Genomic DNA, 19,155 nt, shown 5'->3' with positions numbered 1-19,155 from the left:
TATTTTTCGTAATATAAAACTACGTCTTTCGTAGTGTAAAACTACTAGTTTCACACCTTCCTATAGTCTAAAAGCTACACCTTTTGACTAAGAAACCTTATTTATCTTAGTCCCTAACAATATGATCTTATGATATACAACGGCTACACGTTGAGAGGGCGTGTTAAGAACTATGCCTAAGGCAGGATTCTCTCATCCGTAGGATTAGCAACGCTACGCCTCTTTTGTCTTTTCTGCCGAAAAGCTCACCTTTAGGGGCCAAATTGAGGACTCCGATCCTCGGCACACAAAGGGGCATAAATAGCAGGAAAAGGCAGATATTATCTAGATCTTCAGACAATTCAATACTTCCATGAGAGATCCTATTCCTAGTATCATTTGAACCCATTGTTGAACCCTACATGCTGTATCATACCTCTGTATCTTCAACAGCGTCTATATGCTTACCGCGGAAGATCTCGGCGCCGGCCCTGATCTAGCCTAATACGGGGGTTTAACAGGTGACAGAGAATTAACATATAAATATATATATTTCATATAGAGAGAAGTCTGTTGAAGATACAGAGGTATGATATAGCATGTAAGGTTTCAACAATAGGTTCAAATGATACTAGGAATAGGATCTCTCATGAAAGTGTAGAATTGTCTAAAGATCTAGATAATATCTGCCTTTTCCTGCTATTTATGCCCCTTTGTGTGCCGAGGATCGGAGTCCTCATTTTGGCCCCTAAAAGTGAGCTTTTCGGCGGAAAAGACAGCAGAGGCGTAGCGTTGCTAATCCTGCGGATGAGAGAATCCTGCCCCAGCCATGGTTCTCAACAAAGCTAAGGAGTGAAATAGAAAAACAATGACAATCATAGGTCTGCTGATAACTTCCAAGTTAAGAGAGATAGCAACTGCCAAACCGCAAGCGGCCTCGGCGCCGAGTCCTAGCACAGCTCCTCCAAGCAAGGCTACAGCAAGAATATATCTTGATAAACCTAAAGCTTGCCTAGATTTCCCTCTCACGGACCAGGGTAAATAGAGAAGGCAAGGTAGTCACAGCAGGAACATTATGCTATTGGCCTAAATGTTCCGGGAGTGGGTCAACGCCATTGCGAGCTCTATAGATGCAGAAGCTGGTATAATACAAGATCATGTGGGATCTACCTAGGAGCAGAAACTATTGTTGTTGTACCTGTGCTTTGTACATTTATGCAAGGATATTTACAATACTCTCATATTCATAATCCGTCAATATGAGCGAAATCACACTCGCCGGCTTCGAGGGACGGCCTGTCCACAGTATGTGCACCCCCTAGCGCTGCAACTGTGGCTTGCGCATGGTCAGCGGAGACTAATTAACAATTCGCTAGTCAACACGGGCCTGTTCATCAACAATGAATTCCAGCCTGCGACCGGAGGTGCTCAACTCGAGGTCGAGAATCCCACCACTGGAACCCACCTTGTAACCGTATCTGCCGCACAACGAGAGGATATCGATATCGCAGTCAGTGCGGCACAGGCAGCGCTAAAAGGTCCATGGGGAACAGTGACCCCAGCCCAACGGGGCCAGTTGCTCAATCGACTCGCAGACTTGGTCGAACGCGACGCGGATGACCTGGCCAGCCTTGAGGCCCTTGATGCAGGAGTGTTGTTCAGGGAGTCCAAGGCCCTTCACATCCCCCAGGCTACAGAGACACTCAGATACTTTGCTGGATGGGCAGACAAGATCGCTGGACAATTGTTGAGCATCCCACAGGGATATGCGTACACACGGAGAGAACCGCTCGGTGTCTGCGCTGCCGTTGTCCCATGGAACGCGCCCTTGTAAGTCCATGCCATGTCCAATCTTAATCGATAGCCTTGCTCATTGTGAAAACGCAGAATGATCACAATCTGGAAGCTCGCTCCTGCCATCGCAGCTGGTAATGCTTTGATCATCAAGACACCTGAGTTGGCGCCTCTGTATGCCCAGAAACTCGCCGCTCTCGTGAAAGAGGCCGGGTTCCCAGCCGGCGCCATCAGCATTATCTGTGGACTCGGCTCGGTTGCCGGACAGGCATTGGCTGAGCACGGCGGAATCAAAAAGATTGCTTTCACTGGAAGCGCGCCCGTCGGTCGGGAGATCCTGCGAGCCGCAGCGGGATCGAACCTCAAGAAAGTGACTCTGGAGCTTGGAGGCAAGGGCCCCTCAATTGTATTTGGGGATGCCAATTTGGAAAATGCCCTATTCTGGACGTCGCTTGGTATTACTGCCAACAACGGACAGGTCTGCGCAGCAGGTTCTCGCATCTATATCCATGCAAGCATTTATGATAAATTCCTCCTTGCCTTCGCTGAGAAGCTGGCAAACACAACTCCTGGCGATCCCTTGTCGAACGAGACGACTAAGGGTCCAGTTATCAGCAAGACACAGAGGGATAAGATTTCTGCGTATATTCGACATGCGAAGGAAACCGGTCTTCGTCTGTTGGCTGGAGGAGAGGATATTGCGAAGGATGGTCACTTTGTTCCGAATGCTGCGTTTGCCGATGTCCCTGATGATGCCCGCATTATGCAAGAGGAGATCTTCGGTCCTGTCGCTGTGAGTTTCACACAAGTCCATTGTGATTCACTGCATCTGCTTACTGTTTCTAGTCAATTGCCAAGTTTACCACCGAATCCGAGGTCATTGCGAAGGCCAATGCCACCGAGTTTGGACTCAGCGCCGCCGTGTTCACTAACGACGTCAACCGGGCGCAACGCGTTTCTGCGGCCATTGAGTGTGGTCAAGTCACGATTAACTGCTGGGGTATGTTGCACGCCAACACTCCCTTCGGTGGAGTGAAGCAGTCTGGGTTTGGTCGTGATATGGGCGAAGAAGCACTAGATGGGTGGTTAAGCACTAAGACTGTCAAGTACTTGACCCTGCCAACAGAAGGTGAGAACTAGTCATTTCTGTATTAGAAAAGATTATCATGAATTATGCTATAGAAAGCCATGCACTCTATATTTCAGGGAATTGTCCGCTGACCCATAATTCTATGTGACCAGATTATGAAGAAACACGGCTGGGAACGCAGGAGTCACGACCTCTGAAGTTGTAGACATATGATTCATTGCGATTCTGGACAAAGATATTTACCATTTCACTCAGGTTCATATCGACCAGTTGTCGTGCAATATTACATACAAACTACAAGGCAATTCTCGACGATATATCCGAGTTTGACACTGATATATGTACAATGGGACTCAGTCAAAATGCTCATATAGCCACATATGTATTCATCTATCCCTTTATTGATGTCCTCCCAAATGTTATCAACCGCTATGGCTAAAGCTAGCACGTCCGTCTATTTGAAACATACAACCATATCGCCTTTACATCTTGTGACGAGCACTAACTTTGTAGGCGACAGCGTAGCGAGGGGTCGTGAAGAGAATGGTGCTTCCACGGTGAATGAAGAAGGTGTCTCCAGGGAGCAGCTTAGCAGTCTTGCCATTCTCATCCTCGAGGTGCAGTTCGCCTACAACACAAAGGGGTACTGTGTCAGGATCTTCTGCATCTAGGTATAGGATGCGTCTGTGAATTTGTATTGACTTACCTCTCATCACAACTCCTGTCTCGTCACATTCGTACAGGGGCGCTGGCTCAGGCTTGTCGGTCTGCTCAAGGAGGAACATTGATCCAGTCAAGGGACTGGAGTCGGCCTTGGACAGGGTGGAGAAAACATCGCCTGTCAGGATGAACAAGACACATGTCAGTTCCGGAACTGAATAGATAAGGGAGCAGTGAATCAAGGTCCTTACCATAGTAAATGTTGGCGGGAGCGCCTTCCAGCTTGGGGACGCGGTGGAACTTGCCCTCGTCTAGCCACTCGAAACCCATGTTTGTGTCTCGGATAGATTGCTTAAGCGAGATGAATTCGAGATGGAATGGCGATTGCACTGTAAATAGTATATATGAAAGCCGGTCAAGCCTTTATATTGTCTCTCAAGACACCCAATGGAGCCAGAGCTTAGTGTCTCCATATCATGACCAATCGCATTTTGATCCTCGACTGGACTGCGCGATATTCGTTCGCTCCACTTCAATCCACTGGGCGCAGTATAGCTGGGGGAATACGTAAAAGAACACATGGGAAATTGCCACAGCCCCCCATAGAGGATTTGCTTTCCGGGAGATCCTACAGGTTCGCTGAAATTCCCTCGAGCAGAAAGTCTTGTGGGACCGGAACCGCAGCAATGAGATTCATGCACTTAACGACGGTGATCTCCCTTTCCTGACGTCCCCTTGATAATCTGAAGTTGGCTTTATGCAAGGGGTAAATGTTGTAGAGTCAGCCAAGGCGCCTTGGATCTTAGGCAGGCCTGAAAGGCAGAAGGATAAAGCCATTTGCTACCGCTGCCAGTACTATTATGAGGTGCGGTATGGAGTACTCCATCCAGCCACCTGCTAATTTGGACTTTTCCTGACTCCCTTTCGGCTCTATATGCGAATAATAGCCTTACGGGGGCTTTTGTGGCGATGCGGGGACTGATCCTTCGTCACAGCCATACGAGGACGGTCTCGATATTGGGCTTGGTAGGAGCTAGTGTTAGCACAGCTAGGGAACACCGGATAGAAAGTAATCTCCTAATCTCCATAATCGGGATCCAACTGCGTGCCTTGGTTAGGTGCCTACCTAGGTAGGTATCCACGCTATGAATGATAAGACACATAGACTTGAATACCTTGGCTGCATGCATATGCATTATTAGTGCCAGTAGCGTCAGATAATGACAGGGCCATCCCATTGCCATGATTTAGTGGCCAACAGTGTCTACAGTCTATCATGAGCCTCCTCATAAAGTGCATCTAGAAAGAACCGTATTGCCATGTGGGCCGCATGATTGCTATTGATAATATCCTTGCCAGTCTCCAATAGTACCGGCTCCGCTGTCTACCTATAACAGCATTGATCTGACTAAAACCCAGACCTAGCTCTGACCTAGGTCACTTGTTGAGACTAGTTCCATCGAAACAGCCAGGCCGAGACAATGGCAGATTAATCCGGTCCACTACTGTCTGCGGCTCCACTTCCCCAGACCAGGTTCCCCGCATAGTTGCTATCTTTTAGGCCGAATTCTATCTGCTGGATCTTCTTCTGATTGGACGGGTCGCCTAGATATTCGTGGACATGTGGCCTTGAAGCTTTTCTGATAACCGTCACTTTATGCCCTGCATATCAAGTGTTTGTGAAATCCTGCTGATAACCATTAATACATTAGAGATATCCAATCCATTGATCTGCTCTTTTATACTACCCTTCTAACCTATATGTACTGTCTATTATAATTTGTTGATCTCTTCCCTTCCTCTTTGATAAACTTAGTCGACTGCATTAGTCGAGTGGCATTGCCACCATGACCGAAACTTCTCTCAAGGTTGAAAAGCCAGTGTCCGACGATGAGGCCCGCCTCGCAGCTCTGGGTCAGGAGCAGGCCATGGGCCGCCACTTCAACGTGTGGTCCCTGATCTTCCTCGCCTTCTGCACAAGTGTCACCTGGGAGGCTCTGACCTCAACCATGGCTCAGTCCCTTCAATCGGGCGGTAGCTCAAGTCTGGTCTGGGGGTTCTTTGCCGCAGCGATCGGCGCTCTAAGCATCGCCCTCTGCCTCAGCGAGTTCGCCAGTATGGTGCCAACAGCCGGTGGTCAATACCACTACGTGGCAGCCCTGTCTCCGCTCAAGTACAGACGCCTGCTTTCGTGGATCGCCGGCTGGGCCACCATCTGGAGTTGGATCCTGTCTGCACTGATGGGCATCTTCTCCAATGCTATGCGGCTGCAGGCTTACATTATTTTGTTCAACCCGGGCTACACGGCCGAGCGATGGCACACCAGTATGCTGGTTATTGCCTTCACTACCTGCTTCCTCGGGATCAACGTCCTCGGCACACGATGGCTGCATCGATTGACATTCTTGGGTATCGTGCTGCACATTGCAGGTTACGTTACGATCATCGTCTATCTGCTGGTCAAGGTGTACCCGAAGAATTCGGCCACGTATGTCTTCACTGACTTGACCAACATGAGCGGTTGGAAGAGTGATGGATTGGCGTAGTCCATCGGTCTTATGAGCTCTGCCGTGGGCCTCATTAACTGGGACTCGGCCACGCACATGGCGGAGGAAATGCAAAATGCGTCGCGGGATCTTCCTCGTGTCCGTAAGTTCTAGCCGTTTCCACAGAATCCCAGATCTGGTTTGATACTAACCCTTCAATAGTCTGGGGCTGCGTTGCCCTCTCCGGAATCATCACCTTCCCCTGGGTTATCGCGCTGGCATTCTGCTTGACAGATATCGAAGGCCTCCTGAACGGACCTGTCGGCATGACCTGCCCCTTGGTACAGCTCGTATACAACGTCTCCGGTGGCGATCAAGCCATGACCATCGGAATCACATTCTTCTTCCTTTTCCTGGGCTTCTTCGTCGGTGGCCCCGGATGTCTTGCCGCCTCGTCCCGCGTCATCTGGTCCTTCGCGCGTGAAGGTGGCCTCCCGGAGGCCTTCTCACGCGTTCATAAGCGCCAGGAAGTCCCCGTCAACGCATTGATCCTGTCCTGGTTTTGCATCTCTGCCCTTTGCTTGATCTACATTGGCAATGAGACTGCGTATTACGGGATCGGCTCTGGCGTGACCGTCATCATGATCTTCTCCTACGCCATGCCTATCTTCCTCCGACTTATATACGGATTCAAGAACACCAACTTGGAGATGGGACCTTTCACCCTTGGCTCTTGGAGCTTGCCCATCAATATCTTCGCCGCTTGCTGGTCTACTTATCTGATCATCTTCCTGTGCTTCCCTACTCGCATGCCTGTGAATGAGGTGAACATGAACTACTCGCCTCTTATCTTCGGCGCGTGTCTGTTGATCACTGCTGTGACATGGATGGCGTATGGTCGCCGGGGTTATTTGGGGGTGTTGGCTGAGGAAGTCACCCCTGGGGCACCAGCACCGCAGGAGGAGAGCGTGGTAGATTACGTGGAAGCTAAGAAGCAGGGTTAAGTTTTGTGCGTATGTATGTTATAATCAATTCAGCTCTTTTAGTTGGTTCTTTCCTATTTAATGGATTTGCTCAATAATTACTTTCCGTTCTGTCATATCGTGTAGCGTGGTTCATGGGATCTTCTGGGAGCCACCAAGTGCAAAGTAGAGACCATCTGCAGTTCTATCAACCTGCTTGGCGACTTCAAGGTGGATACTGAGTTAGCACCTGATGCCTTTGCCTAATCTTCACTCGCTTTTGAGCGAATATCGGTAGGGCTTGCGAACGCTTAGACCGAGGTCGGATGAACCCAACGCAGTTACGGAGACAAGAGCCGAAGGACCCACGGACAGGCATTTGTATACTTGCAGGGATTAGAGAACGCCCTACCTCAACCTCGCGGCAAAGACACGATTGACGATTGATCCGGAAGTGGGATGGCAGAGAACCCACTCAACGATTAATTACCCCGCACCTCGCGATAAAATGCGGAAGATCTTTTGATTGGATTCGTGCATTGCCTGGTATATCACTTCAGGAAAAAAAGGAATGGAGGACATGTCCAGATGTCGAGCGAATTCATATAGCCTCGGGGTCGTGGGTGTATTCCGACGATACGAATCATCTATTTCGGACTTTCTCAACTTCTCCGAGTTTGGAAATACGTCAACATCTATCATACCGCAACCATGACCAAAGCCACTAGCAAGGACCTCCGCGTCGTCATTGTCGGTGGTGGCTTCTGTGGCCTCACCGCTGCCATTGAGTGCAAGCTGCGGGGCATGCATCCGATCCTCGTCGAGGCCTACCCCGGTGCCAGCTCGCACGGCGACTTGCTTGACTTTGTGCGCAATGCTGGTCGGGTTTTCGAGTCCTGGGATAACGGCAAGGTCGGTCACAGGCTGATGAAGGCCGGTGTCAATGCCGCCAAGTATCTCGAGTTCTACAACTCGAAGGATGTGCTGCTCCGCAAAGACCCTTGGCCCCAGGCCGAGGACAAGGACTGCGTCTACGCCGGGCACCGCGGTGAGATGCACAGAATCATCTACGAGTATGCCATTGAGGTGGGCGTCGAGATGCAGTTCAGTAAGCGGGTTGAGAAGTATCTCGATACAGACACTGAGCGGGGTGTCGTGGTGGTAGGAGGAGAGAAGATCCTCGGTGACGTGGTTCTGGCCTGTGATGGTCCTCGGTCCCTGGCTCGTTCTCAGCTCCTCAATCTGCCCGAGTCCAAGGTCAACAGTGGCTATGCCATTTTCCGAGCGTTCTTCAATATTACCGATGAGATGCGTGCACTTCCTGAGTTCGCCGATATGATCAAGGAGGGTGAGGATAGCGTGCGATTCTGGGTCGGCCCTGATATGCACGGTTTCATTTACATTTGGAAGAACGGAAGGTAAATACTTTGTCCCCAGAAAACAGTCCTCAGGGGTCGATGTGCTAACATACCCTGTTTCTGTCTCTAGGGACTGCGCCTGGGTCCTTACTCACCTCGACGACGCAAATATTGACGAGACATGGTCCTTCCCTGGAAAGAAGTCAGATGTCGAAAAATACCTGAACCAAGCCGGCTTCCCCAAAATCTGGCACCAAGCTCTGGCCGCCACCCCTGACGACCGCCTGATCGATTACAAGCTTGTCTGGCGTGACCCCATTCCCACATGGCTCTCCGGCAGCAAGAAGTGCGCAGTAATGGGCGATGCAGCACATTGCCATCTCCCCACCTCCGCCCAGGGCGCATGCCAAGCCGTCGAGGACGGCGTCACAGCTGCCATCTGTCTGCAGAAGTCTAACGGCGATGTAGCATCTGCCCTACAAGTATTCGAGCGTATCCGTTACAACCGCTCGCATGTCATCCACCAGGCATCTATCACAACACGAAATATTTATCATAAGAATGAATGGACGCCCGAGTTGGTGCGTGAATATCCCGACTCATTGATTATTCCGTTCTACCCCTGGGTCACCGATTTCGATGTCTTCGCCAATGCGGAGGAGCACTTTGATCATTTGCTGGAGGACGTTCGAAGTGGGAAGGCTGGTACTATTCAAGAGCTTGCTTTGCCGGCTGGCGGCAATTACGATGCAATGTTGCTGGAGAAGAGAATTCCGGAAGAAAAGCTGGATGATCTGGTATCTACTACTGAAGTTCAGGTCCAAGCTTAGTTTGGTGATTGCTTTCTGTTCAAATATCCATATCCTTTTCTAGACAATTTCAGCATTCTTGGAATCAAATCTTTATCATAGATCTGTGACAGTTGGGGTTCGCATCATGCCACATACATACGTACACACGACAGGGGGAGGAGACTTGGAAATGGGACTCTACTATGCGCCTGCGGGGCCTTCATGGGTAGAATTTCTTTGCACTTATATCTCTCTTGTGTGCACTGCCGGTTTGTGACCTTACCTTTCAGGTGGATAGCCCTCGAGCCTGAATGGGCGCTTCGTGGAAGCCTCATGTACGGCGCGAGAACTGACCTACAGGGTGGATTTGTGTACTATGCACTGAGTGGCATTACATGGGGCTGCACCCCACATTGCTGTGTAGAAGGTGAGGAAGACATCGGATTAGCCAACGGATTCCTGCCCACGTCTAAGGGGCATTGGAAGAAATAGAAGGGTTTCCCGACAGGCACAGATTTTGGTGGTGGCTTACAGTTCATCTGGGTGATTTGCAGAATGCGTCTATCCCTTTAACCATCATGCTTGGTGTTCGATCTCTGTTCTGGAGCTTTTCTGGAATCCCCATCAGCAGAAATGACCACTGACCGTTTCAGGAATCGCATGTGCTCGTGATACTGTGCAGACAGAGGACATGGTTGTCCAGTTGAGGAAAAAAAGATCCAAATTTCAAATACCAAGCCTGGATACTATGTACAATCTCTGGGCGGGAGTAGCGCATAAACCCCCAAATTCAATAACACATTGTCCAATTCTCGATAGCTACATAGCTATCTAAGCATGTCGCTTTGTCACTTTAACCATCAAACCAGTCTGAGGCGTAAACCAGCGACACTTGAACGACAACTTCGAATCCGGATTGACCAGCGCGAAGTCATACTGCACGAACAACGACGCAATCAATTTGGTGATTTCCATCAAACTGATATTCTTTCCAAGACAGGTATGCGAGCCAGCACTGAACGCAAAGATGGATCTCCGTCTCGCCGCAACCAAGTTGGCATCATCCGCCAACCAGCGCTCCGGCTGGAACTTCTCGGGCTCGGGGAACAGCTCTGTGTCGTAGTGCACCACCCAAGGGCTGATGCCAATCTCTGTGCCGCCGGGGATGAACTTGCCGCAAATCGTGGCGCCCTCGGCTGGCACGGTCCGGGCGTACATGATTCCGTTGGGTGGGTGGATGCGGAGAGCTTCCTTGATCACCGAATCGAGATATGGGAGGGCACTGGCGGCGGCGTAGGATACTGGGAGGCTCAATTTGGCTTGATCGCGGATCTCACTGGACAGTTTGCGGTAGACTTCCGGGTGTTTGATCACGTCGAACATGATTGTGCGCATGGCGATTGTTGTGGTGTCTGCTCCTGCGGTGACGTTGCCGAAAGCGTGGGTCTTGAGTTCGCGGTCCGTGATAGTTTCTGGGTTGGCTTTTTGTTGTTCCAGAAGTCGCTGCACGAAGCTGCAAGGTCCGGTTACTAGCTGGGCTGCCATCTTCTCGCGGAACTTGGCGACTTGCTTTTCGGCCAGGTCGAAGGTTGCACCGTCGAGAGAACTGTTTCCCAGCAGAATCTTGGAAACGAGGCTGTTTCCGAGCAGAAGTCTGTGAAGCCATGGCATTTGACCGACCTGGAGAGTTGAAGTTAGCAATTGCGCGGACAAAGTGTCAAGATAGGGATGATTTACGATAGCTGTATAGTCCCCGGCAAGATATTCAAGCATTGGCATCATGCCAATGGGATCGCCCTTTTCCATGAACTTCAGATCCTCGCCAAATGTGACGGAGAAAATGACATCGGTTGCGTAAAATCGTAGCCAGTTACCCAGATCACATGTTCGACTCGGGGTCTCAGCCACATCGCTGAGGATGTTGAAGAACCGTGTTGTGACTTCATTGACAAGGGGCTCTAACTGTAGCATAGCTCCCATTGAGTAGGCATTGTATGCGTTCTTCTTCATGCGTGTGTGTTGGGCCTTGTCTATCAAGACCAATGGATCCGGAATCAATCCTTCGTCATCATAAATCATAAATGGAGTATAAAATGCTGACTATATCACAGTTAGATCCAGTACACCCAATTTCATATGAATTGAGTCATTCCCTTACCTTCTTGAACTTATCATTCGCGTTGTAAATAACGTTGATAGCGGCTGGGTCGCCTACAGAGACGAGATCTGGTCCTGTCCTCACGATCTTGCCATACTTGCGGTGCAGATCGAGTTCCCATTCATGCGGCTTTCCTCTCAGCACAGCAAAGAACCGAGGGAGACGGGTCCATGATGCGAAGAACGGCCCCGGGACTTTCCTCAACGGCGTGAGATACCGCTGCGAAACAATCCATGTGACGAGTAGACCACCGACCACGACTGGCCAGTACTGGTTGGCCAGAGCGATGAGCGATGATGGCGTCCCTTGTGAAGCGAGCATCCTTTCTTGCCAAAAGAAAAAGATACAGAAAATACGAGTCCGAAAGAATAAACTAGAGACCCTGGGAGACTTATTTAGAAAGATGTCGAACCCATTATAGCATCTAGTGTCTGCCAATCAGATCGTTGATTAGCTACCAAGGCTTTTATCCGACTGGCAATGGGGCCACTCGCAGCCTGGGCATGAAGCTCTAACTGCCACTGCTATGCGGGGATCCTCTTGGCACTGCCGGGGGGAAGACCCGGAAAATCTCGCGATTGGGCCAGGAAAAACTCGATTGTCCTATCGACTTTGGTGCTGTAGATCCGTTGTGCTGAGTTTGGGGAAGGGTTGATAGCTTAGAACCGCTTGAATCTGCCTAGGTAGCGTATGTTTGTCACAAAGCTCTTCCAGGTTTTGGTCAACGTTGTTTGTTACGGGAAAATGGAGAGTGCATTTTGTTTTGGCCTCAGGCTAAAAGAGGTATCGAAGTTCTCCAAATTATATACTAAAGGAGAAATCCCCAGATAGTGGCTAGCTGTCCGAGCCAATTGGAAAATAACCATTCTCTGCCCCCGAGCCATCACAGCTCGTAGCATGGGGGATCCTATCGGATTATTGTGCTTCCGGGGCCCGAGTATTCGTATCTCGGGCTAGTCCCAATTAGGCTAGCGCGACCTTTGACATCGCACGTGTTATTGAATCTGCACGCTAATCCGCTTTCGGATGCGCACTCTATACACGTGGATACATGGCACATGCTTAGATGTGCATACATCGTAGGTAACCGGCCATAGATATTGAGCCAGCAGTGTATTGAACTGGTTTATGAATGCACAGCAAGCAACATACCATCTCGTATATCTTCAAAAGGTTCCAGTGAGTGGGCATTCCGCACAAAGCAAAGTCGACAGCACTGGTATAGTCTTTGGGTTTATCAAGGAATAGCCGATACATTTTTCAGATCTACGCAAAGGGAAAAGTGAAGGGAGAAAGATGTATATATATCAAGATCGTCTAATAGCATGCTTTGGTTGCCTGTGTTTCAAATGTTACTGGTTGTAGTGCCGAAACTTCCATCTCTTGACTATTGTAGTAGTAAATGGACATTACTAAGCTTAGTGTGATATTGTGGTCAGGTAGTGCTCAAGTGTCTAACTATGTAGTTAGATGCTATCACGCAATCAGTCAATTTGACTGTAAGATGGGTTCACGGACATGTACATATGCAGGTGATAGCCGCCTGACGGGAGCTTTGGCCTTGATGACAGCAGGAATAGACCGGCTAACTTCATGCAGCCTGGTGCATTAGTCCACCGATCATCTGCTCTCAGAACTGACAGATGTGATCGTGCAGCTATCCACGTACATAGAAACCTGGATAATGTTTGCCAGGTGGGGGTGGACTGTCTCGGCTACCGCCGCATTTATCGGGGCGTCCGGGGTTAGCCTCGGTTAATAGATGTTAGCACGGGCTCAGTGACCAATTGGGGCCGCTCGGCGATAACTCGGAACTACTCAATGATATTGGGGTCGCCCAGTGCTTACTCCGTACGGGGTAGTGAACCCTGAATTCTACACGTTGTACGGAGTACGGAGTATCAGCGTTTGTCTCCTAACATATCTCTATATCCCAAATGGGTATCGCCTGCAGTATTTTACTTTGGTGGCAATCTGTGTGCGTATTTCCCCTAGCCTTAGTCTCTCTTTAACAAGAGACTGCCTTAATTCTATCCACCGTATCACAACGGGAAATGAGCCATCTCCTTATTTGTAACGAGGAAGACACAGAAAGATGCAGTTAGAAGTGAATTTCAGGCTCCCAAAGACTCAATGATTATATCAAGAGCCTCTAGTGTTGTAGTTTTAGGCGGTTCCAGACTGCATCAAAATAGTCAACAGCAAGGCGGACTTTTCCCTGATTCCACAGTAGACCCATATAATGGATCCCAATACAATAAGCCCGTTCCAGGTTACATTTTTCAAAGTCACAATGTGATGAGATGATTCATCCGCTTATATGCGGACGCTACTATCGGCCGACTCAGCAATAGCGGCAAAGTAACTGTGAGAACAACTAGGGCGTGGGGGGACAGATTCCTTCGGTGGGTTCGCCGAGGTTACCGATATTGAGATCCCGAAACGGATCTAAAAGCAATACACAATGTGAAATCCCGTGTCCCAGTCTTTTGAAAGATATATGAACATGTTGTGGATATGTTGCAGCGGATAAACCCCATTGATGGTGAATAGCAAACTCGTGAATCTGGAAAAAGCAGAAATCCAACTTCCAAAAAGAGAACTTATTGAAAGTAACGTCTTCGATATTTTTGGCTTACCACATGCCAAATACGACCTAGTCTTTAATTTTACGTCTTCAAGGTGTAAAAGTCGTCAAGATCTTCTCCGGGGTTGAGGGATGTGGGGAAGCGGGGGAAGCGGTGATTTATCGGGCTTGCTACCTAAGGCAGTTCTGGTTTATGAATTTATCTCTGTCGTTTCTATTCGGAGGCTTTCTTGAGGCGTTTCTTCAGCGAAGCCATGCCGGGATATAAGCCTATCGGGCTTGAGCATCTCATCAGTCATGAGAATAAAGTGTCCACAGGTGAGCGCCTCGCCGGAAAATTGTCGGGTTGACGATGCATCAAGAGCGAATCAGACACCCTTTACCCCATAGCCAAGAAAGGACACAGCTTTAAAGCGCCCCTCGGGTAAAAGTATATGTCCGTTTTGATTCAGGATTAGCATCAATCATTTCTGTTCTGAGAAATGGTATATAAAGGGGAAATGTCGCTAACGGAAGACTTCGTGCAAGGGCTATCAGTTAGGTTGCTATTTGCTGCTCCGATCAAGATTTAAACCCAGCAATCATGAAACTCGCAAGGTTCACTGCCATTGCTGGCCTTGTCGCCTGGGCCAATGCGCATGGATATCTCACAATTCCATTCAGTCGAACCCGTCTGGGTTTTGAGGTATGGATCCCAATCGTCCCTGCGCTGAAACTTTCCAGCTAACGAACACTGTCCTTTCATGTTCATAGGCTGGAATTGACACTTGCCCTGAATGTTCGATCCTCGAGCCCGTCAGTCCCTGGCCGGATCTCGAAGGACCTCAAGTAGGCCGAAGTGGACCCTGTGGGTACAACGCCCGAGTCAGCGTCGACTATAACCAACCCGGAGAACACTGGGGCAACGAAGTCGTCGCAACTTATACTGCAGGCGACGTAGTAGAAGTCCAGTGGTGTGTCGATCACAATGGCGATCACGGTGGAATGTTCACTTACGGCATTTGCCAAGATCAAGCGCTTGTCGATCTCTTCCTAACACCTGGTTATCTTCCCACAAATGAAGAAAAGCAAGCCGCGGAGGACTGTTTCCTGAAGGGCGAGCTGAAGTGCACAGACGTGGATGGTCAAAATTGCGGGTATAGCCCGGACTGTTCCCCTGGACAGCCATGCTATCGCAATGACTGGTTCACTTGCAACGCATTCCAGGCCGACTCGAGACGTGGCTGCCAGGGAGTTGATGGTGCCGCGCTTGGATCTTGCAAGACAACCATTGCGGGTGGCTATACAGTCACTAAGAAGATCAAGATCCCCAACTACAACTCTGATCACACTTTGCTGCGATTCCGATGGAACTCTTACCAGACTGGTCAGGCGTATCTTCACTGCGCTGATATTCGCATTGGGGGTGGTTCGGGCCCTCCTTCTTCCAGCACCACGACTAGCAAAACAATGACAACTACCACCAAACCAACCACTACTGCAACATGTGCAGCGGCGACGAGTGTTGCGGTCGTCTTCAACGAGATTGTCACGACAACGACTGGAACAGACATCTACCTCGTCGGATCCATCAGCCAACTGGGCTCATGGGACACATCATCGGCAATTGCCCTGTCAGCCGGTTCGTATACAAATTCAAACCACCTGTGGACAGGAACGGTCACTCTTCCCGTCGGTACAACCTTCGAGTACAAATTTATCAAGAAGACAGGCGGAAGTGTGACTTGGGAGAGCGATCCTAACAGAAGTTACACCGTGCCCGCTGGATGCTCTGGCCAAGCTGTAACTGTCGATGCCAAATGGAAATAAAGGCATGTGTATATCGCTGTTTTGAAACAGCAACTTCAGAGCTATCGTTTTGAATGAGAGTCCTGGATGTTATTTTGTGCTTGTAACCAACTGCTATTCTAGCTTTACTAGTCATACGTACGCAGCTCATACACTACTCGCTCTTTCAACATGTACTGCTTTCTCTGTTCTCATAGTGAAATCGTTCTATGGACGCAATAGGTCTGGATGAATAATATTGTCTGTACAAGCACCATGCATTAGTAATAAGCAACGGCCAGGTCAGGATCCTGGCCCTCCCCAGACATGAAACTACAGTAAGTAGGATAGCGATGATATCCCAGTCTCTTGGAGAGAACATGGAGTTTTCAAAGAAGGAGAATCAAACTAGAGTATGCGTTGTGCCCAATTCTAAGCAAAAGCGGCGAGGGGGTGTGCACCAGAACGGAGCGACAACGCCACATATCATCCTCCCGAGGTCCACGGTTGCCCTCTTCCACGCTTATTCTCTCCTTCGATCGGCCCCAATCATTGTGGAATTCTCATTCCTGGTCCAACTCAAGGTGCCTAGATTATGATTGTGATAGGTGACATTGAATCTTTTATCTTCCCACGAATTCAAGCGTTTAGGGGAATATGGGTATCCTCGCTGCTATTGCAGTGGCTTTAGCCCGCTTCAAGGCTTTCTTACTTGGTAAAAGTTTCCCACCTCTACCTCCAGGACCATCTCTACCTCCAGGACCAAGAGGATTTCCCATAATAGGAAACTGGCTTGACCTGCCACCTGCTAGCTCGCAGCCATGGCAGCATTGGCTGAAGCACAAGGATCTCTATGGTAGGTGACACACCTGAACTGACCCCTGGCAATTCGATTTATATTGATCAAGGGCCTTTGAGTTCGACCACGGCCTTTGGAGTTACAATGGTCATCATCAATGACCACCGGCTGGCCTCTGAGATACTAGACAAGCACTCAGCGATAAACTCGTCTCGACCCCGGCGGGTGTTTGCGAACGAACTGTGAGCGCAACCTCCGTTCCAACATCTATGTCCACATGGAGCATGTTTGCCTCGGCAGAGCTCCACCATCCCATTTGAGCTATTTCAGTATCATCTTTCTTTTTTTGAAAGAAACAAACCCGTTAACATGTTTTAGAGCTGGCTTTGGGAAAGAGATCAGCACTCTGGATAATACCAGCCTACTTCAAGCCTATCATAGAGCGATGGCACGCACTTTAGGTTCGCGCGATGCAGTCTCCAAGTTCGATGGCATATTAGAAGTGGAATCACGACGATTTCTTTGGCGTCTACTTCATAGTCCACAAGACTTCGTAAATCACACCCAGAAGTCAGTATCTTCCGCCGGGTGAAACCTGGGGTACTGGCTGATCTGCCGTTCAAAGGTTTGCTAGGGCATTCATCTTGAAGAGCACATATGACTACACTATCGACCCGCATGAGGATGATCTTTTCGTCGACTTAGCCGATCGAGCTTTGCAGAACTTCTCCAAGGCCACTGCCCCTGGCGCCTGGTTGGTTGATTTGATACCAGCATGTAGGACTTCACCTCTAACACGCATTCAATCCCGCTGTTAATCAGTTTCCGAGTTTTCTCTAATAACGACTAGTGAAACCCGTACCAAAATGGGTCCCAGGAACCGGGTTCAAAAAGACAGCTCGTCACTACGCTGGAAGCATGCGCCAGTTTGCCCATGGCGGTTACTCATTCTTCCTGACACTAGTGCTCCAATATCGCTACCAGCATTCCTTCGCCTCCCAATTGCTCGCGGAACCCGAGGATAGAGAAATTTTAGAATGGGCATCAGCCGGATTATATTTGGCCGGTGTAGATCCTGTATGAGATATCCCGCAACCGTCTCGATTTCTACCTATCTGCTGCTAACATTTGCTAGACTGTGTCTGCTTTGCAAGCTTTCCATCTTGCCATGATTCTAAATCCCGAGGTTCAACAAAAGGCACAAGCTGAAATCGATCGCGTGCTTGGTGAAAGGGTTTTGCCTTCCGTAGCTGACCGAAGTAACTTGCCATATATCGATGCTATCGTTACTGAAATCCTTCGCTGGCACACAGTTGCACCGCTTAGTATCCCCCACAGAGCCGAGGAGGACCATGTTATCAATGGATATTTGATACCAAAGGATGCATTGCTGCTACCGAATATCTGGTATCACCCTGGACCAAGCCGTAATATTCCTACGTCCATACTAACAAGATGGTAGGGCTTATAACCACAATCCAGAAATCTACCCCGAGCCATCCGAATTCAAACCCGAAAGATTCATCCCCTCCGAAGGAATCGATGCCGCCCCCGACCCACGCAATGTCGCATTTGGATTTGGGCAGCGTAGATGTCCCGGACATCTCCTTGCAGATACAACACTTTTCATCACCATGGCCAGCATACTCGCTGTATTCGATCTGAGCAAACCGCGCGGCGCGGATGGGAAATTCATTGAACCACAGGTTGACTTTACGCCGGGTCTCATTAGCCATCCGCAGCCGTTTGAATGCGTGTTTACCCCGCGGACTCCGGGTCATAAGGATTTGGTTCTGGAATTTTTGCGGCAGAATCCGTTTGAGCAGAGCGACAGAGAAATCCTAGTTCAAGCTGACCTGCCATGGTGTTGCACATATCAAGTTTAGTGGGTTTAGATACCTGACGTGATGGAGAGACTCGGGGTTGGGGGCTTGTTAAAGAGAACTGGATGGAAGGACGCCGATATGTCCGAGAAAACGAATTATAGTCGCGAACGACGTGGCAGAAGGGCTTTGCGGGAATGCGTCGGAAGAGCAGGGATATATTATTAATTTCTATAGCTAAAAGAATATTACAATTAGGGAAAGTCGATGCGGAAGGTTAGAGAAGAGATGGTTCATAGGTGAATAGTTTCTGCAGTGAGAATATACATAAAGGAGGCGATTCAGGCGGCGCTGAAGACACCAAATCCCTTTTCCAATGATAGAGATTTCAAAATCTGGTTTCACGCCTTGGAAACTGATGGAAATTGCAATCTGTTAGTATACAAGCAACAAGGTCTCCATCCTCAAGAGTATTGCGAAAGTGAGCATTCATCAATCTGCTCGCTAATATCACATCAAGGGGATGCCTCCCCCAATACCGTGAGTTGCGTTCGTAGGAAGGTCTGCCAGCACTGAGCTGGGAAGGGAACCCACAATGGGGCTCACACTCTCCGATTGTGGAGCAGTATTCCATCAATGTGAGTGGGATCCGAGCTAGATGGGGCCCTACACTGGAGGCCTTTGTACCTATAGTTACATCATGTGATGGTTGACTATCTCGGGCGTATTGAATGATATTCCCACAAGCCCGCGTGATTTGATGTCGTCTGTGACCATGAGCAACCTTTGATAACGGGTGCTGAAGTCGGGGACCTTCGGAGCAGATTACATCCGAGCGGGGGTGGAGATGAGCTAGGTCTTTTCCAGCAGAGAGTCCGATTGCAATAGCGACAGTTCCACT

General features: G+C 49.3%; 7 protein-coding genes across 7 annotated transcripts; 5 read left to right on the top strand and 2 right to left on the bottom strand.

The window, feature by feature from the left end:
• Nucleotides 1–1,238: 1,238 nt before the first annotated feature.
• Nucleotides 1,239–2,913, top strand: N7457_003303 (Aldehyde dehydrogenase N-terminal; the record flags this gene model as incomplete). Its single annotated transcript, XM_057174348.1, is given in 4 exon segments — nucleotides 1,239–1,284; nucleotides 1,302–1,809; nucleotides 1,867–2,566; nucleotides 2,620–2,913. The coding sequence occupies 4 exon segments, from the start codon at nucleotides 1,239–1,241 to the stop codon at nucleotides 2,911–2,913; spliced, it is 1,548 nt and encodes a 515-aa protein (XP_057034499.1).
• Nucleotides 2,914–3,345: 432 nt separating this feature from the next.
• Nucleotides 3,346–3,853, bottom strand: N7457_003302 (Ethanolamine utilization EutQ; the record flags this gene model as incomplete). The annotated part of the gene is made up of 3 exons (XM_057174347.1): nucleotides 3,346–3,491; nucleotides 3,570–3,701; nucleotides 3,775–3,853. The coding sequence occupies 3 exons, from the start codon at nucleotides 3,851–3,853 to the stop codon at nucleotides 3,346–3,348; spliced, it is 357 nt and encodes a 118-aa protein (XP_057034498.1).
• A 1,517-nt stretch (nucleotides 3,854–5,370) lies between these two features.
• Nucleotides 5,371–7,013, top strand: N7457_003301 (Amino acid/polyamine transporter I; the record flags this gene model as incomplete). The annotated part of the gene is made up of 3 exons (XM_057174346.1): nucleotides 5,371–6,011; nucleotides 6,087–6,172; nucleotides 6,232–7,013. The coding sequence occupies 3 exons, from the start codon at nucleotides 5,371–5,373 to the stop codon at nucleotides 7,011–7,013; spliced, it is 1,509 nt and encodes a 502-aa protein (XP_057034497.1).
• A 669-nt stretch (nucleotides 7,014–7,682) lies between these two features.
• On the top strand, nucleotides 7,683–9,159 carry N7457_003300 (FAD-dependent oxidoreductase; the record flags this gene model as incomplete). The annotated part of the gene is made up of 2 exons (XM_057174345.1): nucleotides 7,683–8,389; nucleotides 8,460–9,159. 2 exons carry the CDS (start codon nucleotides 7,683–7,685, stop codon nucleotides 9,157–9,159), a joined length of 1,407 nt encoding a protein of 468 aa, XP_057034496.1.
• A 792-nt stretch (nucleotides 9,160–9,951) lies between these two features.
• Nucleotides 9,952–11,599, bottom strand: N7457_003299 (cytochrome P450; the record flags this gene model as incomplete). Its single annotated transcript, XM_057174344.1, has 3 exons — nucleotides 9,952–10,800; nucleotides 10,858–11,220; nucleotides 11,279–11,599. 3 exons carry the CDS (start codon nucleotides 11,597–11,599, stop codon nucleotides 9,952–9,954), a joined length of 1,533 nt encoding a protein of 510 aa, XP_057034495.1.
• A 2,849-nt stretch (nucleotides 11,600–14,448) lies between these two features.
• Nucleotides 14,449–15,674, top strand: N7457_003298 (uncharacterized protein; the record flags this gene model as incomplete). The annotated part of the gene is made up of 2 exons (XM_057174343.1): nucleotides 14,449–14,550; nucleotides 14,619–15,674. 2 exons carry the CDS (start codon nucleotides 14,449–14,451, stop codon nucleotides 15,672–15,674), a joined length of 1,158 nt encoding a protein of 385 aa, XP_057034494.1.
• A 901-nt stretch (nucleotides 15,675–16,575) lies between these two features.
• On the top strand, nucleotides 16,576–18,317 carry N7457_003297 (cytochrome P450; the record flags this gene model as incomplete). The annotated part of the gene is made up of 6 exons (XM_057174342.1): nucleotides 16,576–16,673; nucleotides 16,810–17,001; nucleotides 17,057–17,208; nucleotides 17,282–17,508; nucleotides 17,567–17,838; nucleotides 17,894–18,317. 6 exons carry the CDS (start codon nucleotides 16,576–16,578, stop codon nucleotides 18,315–18,317), a joined length of 1,365 nt encoding a protein of 454 aa, XP_057034493.1.
• Between the last annotated feature and the right edge of the window lie 838 nt (nucleotides 18,318–19,155).

The sequence above is a fragment of the Penicillium paradoxum genome (genome assembly GCF_028828445.1).
Source record: "Penicillium paradoxum strain IBT 22861 chromosome Unknown utg000003l_segment0_segment0, whole genome shotgun sequence".
In the NCBI taxonomy this organism is placed as follows: domain Eukaryota; kingdom Fungi; phylum Ascomycota; class Eurotiomycetes; order Eurotiales; family Aspergillaceae; genus Penicillium; species Penicillium paradoxum.
Note: the sequence above shows the minus strand (reverse complement) of the source record. Positions and strands in the feature narration are given on the sequence as shown.